This window comes from Cyclopterus lumpus, chromosome 18 (genome assembly GCF_009769545.1).
Source record: "Cyclopterus lumpus isolate fCycLum1 chromosome 18, fCycLum1.pri, whole genome shotgun sequence".
NCBI lineage: Eukaryota > Metazoa > Chordata > Actinopteri > Perciformes > Cyclopteridae > Cyclopterus > Cyclopterus lumpus.
In genome coordinates, this window is record NC_046983.1 from 13,779,631 (window position 1) to 13,788,544 (window position 8,914).

General features: G+C 42.3%; 1 protein-coding gene and 1 non-coding gene across 7 annotated transcripts; both read right to left on the reverse strand.

Moving 5' to 3' along the window:
- Positions 1–613: 613 nt before the first annotated feature.
- Positions 614–687, reverse strand: trnar-ucu. The gene has a single exon. It is a non-coding gene; the product is annotated as a tRNA-Arg (tRNA).
- Positions 688–3,779: 3,092 nt separating this feature from the next.
- On the reverse strand, positions 3,780–8,914 carry il13ra1 (interleukin 13 receptor, alpha 1). Of its 6 annotated transcripts, XM_034557201.1 has the most exons (11): positions 8,660–8,914; positions 8,473–8,524; positions 7,994–8,136; positions 7,604–7,724; positions 7,412–7,511; positions 6,476–6,666; positions 6,203–6,330; positions 5,573–5,696; positions 5,029–5,119; positions 4,867–4,942; positions 3,780–4,403 (listed from the first exon to the last, which is right to left on the reverse strand). In XM_034557201.1, exons 1-11 carry the CDS (start codon positions 8,795–8,797, stop codon positions 4,233–4,235), a joined length of 1,335 nt encoding a protein of 444 aa, XP_034413092.1. In that variant the 5' UTR covers positions 8,798–8,914; the 3' UTR covers positions 3,780–4,232. The 6 variants fall into 6 exon arrangements, with proteins under 6 accessions (XP_034413092.1, XP_034413093.1, XP_034413096.1 ...); XM_034557202.1 differs by lacking the exon at positions 8,473–8,524 and having other exon boundaries at positions 7,994–8,116; XM_034557203.1 differs by lacking the exon at positions 8,473–8,524 and having other exon boundaries at positions 3,905–4,403; positions 8,660–8,899.

Sequence of the window (8,914 nt, forward strand, 5' to 3'; positions counted from 1 at the left end):
GAATGTATAGTCTATAATGTTTTAGAATTTCATATTTTTTGTGAGATTGAATACCAATACTATATAATTGTCATTTTGATTATGGTTACACAGGCTACAGAAACAAATATACACTAGGTTTTTGTACAAGAGTTCCTTTGCATCCTTTCTGTCTTTTAAGATGTTAGAACTCCTTTGGCAGAGATCGAGCGCAAAAAGCAAAATAAAGATAAGCCAATTATTTTTCCGTTTTAAGGCCAAGTATAATCAAATGTAGCCTATAATACAAATAAACAAAAACATGTATATGTGTCCCTATTAGACAATGGTATCAGTAAAGAACAAGCAGACTCATATGAGTTCACTTGATTAAATATGGACTCAAGATTATTTTCACTGCTAGGGTACATTTATTAAATGAATTGAATTGAATTTACCAGAAGGGAACAAACGGTTAATTTACTTGGAAGATGGAGGATGATGGGGCGGTGTGGTTACATGTTCACTATCACACATTACTTCTCGGAGAGGGAGGAACGACTGTTACAGTTTAGTAATCTGCAACCAAAACATCATCTTCGGTTCCAACGGACAAAAGTGACCGCAGGTCTGCCGTGTGGCACACAGAGTGACTCATCTCTGCCGGGACTCGAACCCGGAGCCTCTGGATTAGAAGTCCAGCGCGCTATTCCATTGCGCCACAGAGACTGCGCCAGGATAAAACGGGCCTGGCACGCTTTACATTCATAAATCCTCTCATATCGCTGCTCTCTGCATCCTCGCAGCATCAGGACCAGTTTGGGCCGACATGTTGGCTCTGTCGGGTACGACCACTAGAGGGCGCTGTTGCTCACTCGCGGGTGGGAAGTCCCTCAGAGATGAGTCAGGTTAGCCGGCGTGCAACAGGAAGCCTGAAGCTCGCGTTTCACAAAGTAAAAGTCACTTCATCATAGACGTTATTTGCGTTCAATTCAATTAAAGGGTCTTCATTGACCCAAAGGCAACGATGAAATATAAACCCAAACTTTATTTACAAAAAGTAAATATCTACTATAATGTAGAAATGTGGGAACAAAGCTGCGTGAGTTAACATTGTAATACTATATATATATATATATATATATATATATATATATATATATATATATATATATGAAAAGATTGCTCTTGAAGATATATGATTTTTTTTCAAGCGAGAACTGTGTGAACACAGCAACATTTGTTTTAATAAAAAACAAAACAAATTGTTGCGGGTTTCAGGGCTTTATTTTGGAAACCGCGCCACCGGAAATCTTGTTCAAGGTGGGTCATTAAAGCTAGCGTCACACTCGTAGCAAAAAAAGAAACAAGAACAATAGAGCCAAAATGGTGCCTATCGGAGGTGTGTTTCATCGGGTTTCACATTGCAATATTACATCTATTAAGCCCTTAAATATATATGATGTGTCTCTAACAGATATAGAAAACAAAAGTGAAACCAGATATCCAGCTGATCCGAGAAAGTTTCAACCACAGAGGAAAAGGACCCGTTTTCTATGAGGCGATGACAGCGGTTGCTCGACACTCAGAACAAATAGCTCCGTTAAACCCGAACAGGGTTTGACTTCATGGAAAATGGCCTTTTTACACTCGACAGTCTTGGACTCATCCTTTACTCTCGCACGTGCACCCAGTGGAGGTGCGTTGTACGGCAGCTTTGCTGTGGAATAACACGAGCGGGGTTACACCACGATTGCATCAGATAACCAATTATGCCCCCACATGCCCTTCACCGCAGCGTGACACCGGGATTCATGTCCTGTCATCTCCGCTGTCTCTGTACACGTGTCATGTCAAGGACACCAGAGTAGCACACAGAGGGGGGTCCATCCCGGTTAATCACACGGAGCGACGTGCACCCTGAATATCTAACTGTGCGATACCAACACAACAGGCACGAGCTCTTCTTCATGGCATCTCGAGTCATTCTTAAAAATGTGATTGTACAGCTGCTCTTAGGAGGAAACAGCCACGTGCTCTGCAATATTAAGCAATTGCGAACCCCATTTCGACACGTCCTCGACCAAGCTACTGGAGCAGAACTGAAACTTGTCTGTGTCGGTAATGAGTCACCATCTGTCTTACTTTTCTTGAAAGTTAGTTCTGTTGCTCACACTAATCTAGGAAAAGAAGAAAAAAGACTTGATCAGCCTTAAATTGGTTGGTTTATTCCTCGAGGATGGATCATATCACAGTGTCCAGGTCTACCGAAACATGGTGTGCACTGCAGGGTGAGCTGCATTCTCATTTTATAAATTCTGGGGTCAATATTAGGATTTATGTTTCTCATCACACAATGTTGCTCGTCAACTCTCCACTCTGCTCTCTCCCTCGATTAAATTAATTAAAAGTGTTCCAAGGTGAAAATGTAAAGGACACATATGACAGAAAGAATTATAAACCATAATAGGAGGGGTTTTTTTTGTTTAGTTTTTTAAACAGACTACACAAATTAGATATATACAGTCAGGGCCACACATATTTGGACTGTGACATAATTTTGCCTATTTACACGACTGCAGAGGATTTAAAATAAAGCAGTCGATGGTTGAAGTGTAGACTTTCAGCTTTGTTTCAATGGATATCACAAAAATATGAATTACAGCCATTTGTACACAGTCCCCCACATTTTCAGAGGTGCAGAAATAATTGGTTAAACTAACATAATAGGGAATATATGATAATTTGTAATACTTGGAGGAAAATCCTTTGACGAGCTGTGACATCATCAATGAACAGCATGACCCAGTTCCATAGCACCGCCTCCACCATGTTAACCAGAGGATGTGTTTTGCTTCAGATCAGGAGTCGTTCCTTTCCTTATCCACACTTTTCTCTTCCCATCATTCTGGTACAAGTTCATCTTGGTTTCATCTTCTAAAGAATCTTCATCTCAAACTCATCGGGCTCATTCAGATGTTTTCTGGCAAAGTGTAATCTGTCTTCAGTGTTCCAGTGGTTTAGACCTTGTAGTAAACCTTCTGTATTCAGGTTCATGAAGCCATCTCTTGATTTTAGACTTTAACAAAGACATGCCTCCTTCCTCCAGAGTATTCTTGACCTCAGTATTCATGTTATGAAGGGTTTTCTTCACCAAGGAAAGAATTCTGCTACGTCTACTTTACATGTCTTCCGTTTGGTGTTAGTGAGCTTGCCAGAATATTCCTTATTTTTAGGAATGTACCAAACTGTTGATTTGGTCAATCCTAATGTTTCTGCTATCTGCTTGATAGGTTTATGTATTATCAGGCTTTTAATGGCCTCCTTCACTTACATTGACACCTCTTTGGTCCTCATGCTGAGAGATCAGCTACCAAATGCAAACTCAACCTTTTGAATCATGTCCAGAGCTTTTTATCTGCTTAATATGACAATATTAAACCATTGGTCAGACAATCTTCCAATTACTGAGATGTAGGGGACTGTGTAAGATGTGGGGGACTGTGTAAAAATCATTGTAATTCCTAAACGGTTAATGCAATATTTTTGTAATATCCATTGAGTTAAAGCTGAAAGTCTACACTTCAACCACATATTGACTGCGTCATTTCAAATCTGTGTAAAGTCGTGTAAATAGGAAAATAAGAAACATTCCAAATACTTATGGCCCTAACTGTAATTTGTTAATTGTTAAGGGAATTCTACAATTGAAATGTTTCTAAATCCTCAAATGAACTTGGTAGATAGTGTTTTACCATTTTACAGCTTGAAGCATTTTTCTTAAAATGTAAAATTGCTCCTTTAAAAACGGCAACACTGAATGGCGGTTCTCTTTTGTTTGTTTTTATTGAAAAACTATTAAAAAAACTATCATAAATTCTGAACTATTCAAAAGTGCACCCAGCATTAGCCAGTATGGGCACATACAAAAAACATATTCAACCTGTTTGCTCGTACAACAGACAAAAGTATTTATTCCATGAGTTCTTCATACGTTTCACAGAAAAAAAGATGGTCCATAATACTAACATGGTCCCAGTTCATTACGCAATCCATACAACACTGTGCATTCTCCAGACAGAACATATCTTTCATGTGATTCTCAGCTCTACAAACTTCTCAAGAGCTTCTCTGAAAGCGAAAAATATAAAAATAAAAAATAGATTGGAGAAGTTAAAGCATAACTCATAAAGTGATCCAGATGAATGAAATCTGTGTGGCCTGTGTGGTTGTTCCTGAAGATGTTGAGCCTGCAAGCGTTCAAGGTCAAACAGTTAGGGGCCCGCACTCTTTTGTTGAGCCAGCATGGGACATAAGACTTCGGGTGCCTTGGCCGATTCGAGGGATTGTGACGCGTCCAGCTTGTTGATGAGGGGATCGACCACCAGAGAGATTCTACAGTTGTCGTCTTCCTCCGCCGGGACACACAGGGTGTGATCAGCGCTCTGAGAAAAAACAAGAAGAAAAGAGGGACCCCGTCACTCTAGCAATGCCTCATTTGCATAATTAAACATAACCTTTCAGAAAAAAGTAGTAATACAAAACATAATTGTAGCTAATCTACCGGGGAGGTTTCACCGGGATTTCTATTAGTTCACTTTGTACCCTATTCACAAGCACTGTTATTTTAAGATACAGATTTTTAAAGGCCGTTTTATCAACAAAAATAAATAAAAAGTCAGACTCTGAGCATGAAATCTCCACTTCCATTCACCAAACTTTATAATGTATTTCCTATCTATATTCTGAAGGTTTTTACAGAGTGGTCTGATGTATAGAACATGTTATTCCTCAAAAACACATTCTCAAAAACAAAGTGAAGATAGAATTAAATTCAAGAAAATTCAGATTTCTTTTCTGGAGATTCATGACCCTAATCACCCGGGGTGCGACCCCAGACTTAGTCACCTTGTTGTTGTTGTCAGAAATATTGCTGAGGAGGTCCCGAGGTTCTGGTACTTTGGGGAACATGTATTCCTTATTCCTGAAGATAAAGAAAGTTAAATATCAGAGGTAAACAATTAAAATCTACCGGAGCAAACGCAACAAAAAAGTGACAACTTAACATACTTCCTGCAACACACCAAGACCAGTGCTGCCAGGCCAGCGAACATCACTGGGATGATAATGGCAGCATACAGCCACGCACTGGGATCTGAATCTGCACGCAAAAACATCACAATTACGACGTGACGATCGCTGCTACATCTTTAAGTTACAATTTAAAATCAAGTGTAGTTTATACACTGTATACACTTTCATTTTTATTTTATTTTTTACATTTTCATTTCTTTTATTATTATTTAAATGCTTAAATGTAAATGTAATATGTCCTGCCCTGCTATTTTAATTTATTGTATTGTATATATGTAAACATTGTTGCTGCTGCTTCACTAAGTTTCCCCCTGGGGATGAATAAAGTAATATCCTATCCTAGTGAAGGTGAAAGTTAAATTGTTCATGTGAGTAAACATGTAAAAGAAAATTAAAAAAGAAAAGTGTCATTCTACCACTAAGATGGCAGAAAAGGGAGTACATCTTATCAGAGTGGCTTTAAGCTGCCGGACAGTTCATTTTCTACATAAGACAACAGACAGAGAGGCGATGACTATACCAAAATACACCTCGTCACTAAATGGCGTCTTTCCTTCTTTGATGAAGGCTTTCATAGCCATACGGTACGGACAGTGAGGGACCCGTTCCAGCTCCGTGGAGGTTCCTCCATCAACCGTTATGGACTGTAAGAAAACGAGGACACAGCGGTGACAGCGACTACTTTGAGAGGACCGACTGCTACGACTCAATGCTGAATCCTGTGAAAGGTCTGAGTGGACTGCAGCAGGTTTATTTTAGGGTACAAATGAGGATTTGCAGTTGTTTGGTAGAAAGCCAAAGCAGAGGAACATGTTGACCTGATGGTCAGCAGATTGATTCCAATTCATCCTGAGGGGATCATGACTGTCCTTCCAATAGCCGTCAAGGAATTTCTCTCAAAACACAGACATTGACCTCATGGGGGCCAAAGTCTGTGGGATTTATCCTCTGGGAACCATGATGTGAGCCAGATTTCATGACATTAACAGTCGTTGAGACATTTGAGTGAAAGCCATAAGTGGCAACCGGCTGGTGGTGCTCGTGGAAAAGTCAGGGGTTCCCCACAGTGAGGAAGCTTCATCCTCTGGGGACCATGAGTCTCACAGTTTCAATGTGCAGGCAAACATCAAAATACTGTTGCGTCTCTTACCTTTGTTTCACTACACTCTGTGTAAATAATTTCAAACTTCCAACGTCTTTCAATTTCAGGAGGGGTCCAGCTAATATGGAATTTATCCTGAGTTTTAGTGACGGTCCAGTTAAGGGCAGGAAGTCGCACTGCAGGATACAGACATTAGAGATGCAGCGCAGGCACACAACAGACTGCAAAGCAACCAGGATTTCAAAAGTCCATTAAAAATATCACACACACACACACACACACACAGGATTATGATGCTAAATGAGTGCTGGTGTTCCATACCATCGTTGGAGGTGTCTTTCTTGAAGGTGTTCGTGGCCACCGTGTTGTTCACCGTTCCATTAAACCAGATGTGGATTGACTGGTTGATGTTAGCCTCCAGGTCACAGCCGGTCCTGACCTCAGTGTACGACGAGCACTCCCGGATGAGGACCTTCTTCCGACCGGATTCGCTAAAATTGTTGTTCAGTAATCTTGGAAAGAGAGAAGCGTTTGTAACCATTTCTCATCCATCTGAGGTGCGTATAGCACTATTCATGTCTTGCCCCCGGGTAAAGTCCTTAGAGGAGTCCCCTGGGCCATCGAACACATTCCTATCTTTATTTGGAGAAAGGAAAGTGCTTTGTAAAATAAATTTGAAAAAGGCAACAAAATCGCCCTCAATCATACGATCTCAAAGCGGCCGAAGGAGTCTCAGGCTTAAATGAGGTCTGAGTCAAGGAAGGTTCATAATGTTCACAACAGCTGGAAGAGTCCAGCACACATCTGGTGTTTAGGGGGCGGGTTCTCGTAATGAAGGAGCGTCGGGACAAACAGAGCTTAATGGAACAGACAGAATGCATTAATTTGACATTTCACCGTATAAATTTGAACGTAAGGTCACAGAGGAGTATATTGCCGATGATGTTTTCACACCTGCATACACACACGTTATAGCATTTGCTGATGGATGGTTGTCCGGAGGCAACAGACATGGCATATGGGTCCAGAAAAAGAATAAAGTCAACAAACAATTCCTAAACGGAGGCCTGGACTGATAAAAAAAGGATGAGCCATAAAACAAGAAGAATTCAGCCTCAGTTGAACCCCAGCTTAGTACTCCCCAAAAAAATGGCACATGGTGACGCAGCTTCTGCACACACATTGTAGTAAGTACAGCACCGCTCCCAGATGAGTGTGTGAGTGTGGGATGTGAAGACAATGTACACGTGCACGTACCGATAAAAGAACCGCAGGTCTCGAGCTCGGCCAGCCTTTTGCCAGGAGCAGTGCGTGCGCGTGGCGGAGTAGATGAAGCACTGCAGCTTCCTCACCAGCTCTGGGAGGGAAGCACAAAGCAGCAGATGTCAATGCACTGCACGCGTCCTTGTGCACTCAAGAGCATCCGCACGCTGGTGCACGTCGGCCCACCTGCGTTGTCGACGCTGACCCAGGCCAGCTCACTGCGGCGGTCACAGACGGTTCCGACGGACATGTTGAGAAACCCTCCCTCCATCACGATGTAAAACTGCTCCTCTAGGTTTTCAGTCAGCTGAGAGCAGAGAACCGGAGAGCGAGAAGAAGAATTAACAGATATCAAATAATAAAGCCAGTGCCATCCTCTAAGGATGGTGGGCGATTATGCAAAAGGTTATGTATCTGACTTGCTGAAATATTTAAATGTGTCAGTGTTGAGGTACTTTGGTGCAGGAAGCCACCGGGACTCCTCAAAGAGGTCAACACCTTTAATAATAAGCATATAGCTGCTCATCAGAAATGCATTTTTTGCTAAATGAAGTGGAGAACTATATGCACGCTCACATATTTTTCTCTGCCTTTCTTGGTTTTCAAAAACACTTCATATGTGCAGTTTGCCCCCAAATGCTGCGGCGGGACCCAGGACAACTGGGGCTGGAAACCAGTGATCCAGAGCAGGGACACGTTCTGTGGTGGCAAGATGGGGCCTGAGGTGTGACAGAGCAAAACTACAGACATAAAACAACAACAACATCTGGTTCCACTGTGCCTTTAATCTGCCTCTTGACCTGTGGACCCCCAGACCTCCTAAAGCTCTTCCAGGTAAGCAGGGCGTTTACTGGGGAAAGTTTCCCGAATTTAGTCTTGATGTATGTGTCTTGGTCAGTATGTGGTGTATGTATGTGTCTTGGTCAGTATGTGGTCCACTTCAATGGATCAAAAGGGAGGAATTAAATAAACACATTAGTGGGGATCTTCCTTCCAGAAGTGCTTTTTCTATGCAACATTCATCCGTTTTAAAAACTAGAAGTTGCATGTTTTGCCTTGACCACCAGGCCGGCGTGACGTCAGTACTGGGAACCAGCGTTGCGCAACCTGTGGCACAATGGTAGATGTTGGTGAAAGGAAGTGGATGTGAACACAGAACGTAACGGCACACACACACACACACACACACACACACACACACACACACACACACACACACACACTGAGTCTTTCTTTACGGACCTGGTTTGGATTCGACCGCGATGAAAAGGCAGCTCCACGCGAGTAGGTCCACACTGTGGGACATCCTGGTCTTCTTCTTCTTCTGGCTCCTTTTCTTTTGGGAGAGTTATTCCTTAAGTTGTGCGAGGCTGCGCGCATTCCTTCAACCGGTCCCGTTCCCACCGACCTGACAAACGGGAGGAGGGTGTCCGTGTTTCGGCGTTCGCTTTCCGAGTGAGCGGTGTCAGGAGGGCTGGATCTGAGGGCTGGGCTTGT

Excerpts from the sequence above, each read along its gene's own strand:
- il13ra1 (XM_034557201.1), bottom strand. The coding sequence starts at position 8,797 with ATGCGCGCAGCCTCGCACAACTTAAGGAATAACTCTCCCAAAAGAAAA. Across the intron at positions 7,725-7,993 it reads AGAAAGGCAGAGAAAAATAT|CTGACTGAAAACCTAGAGGA; the intron begins GTGAGCGTGCAT and ends CTCTGCTCTCAG. Across the intron at positions 7,512-7,603 it reads GGTCAGCGTCGACAACGCAG|AGCTGGTGAGGAAGCTGCAG; the intron begins GTGGGCCGACGT and ends CTTCCCTCCCAG.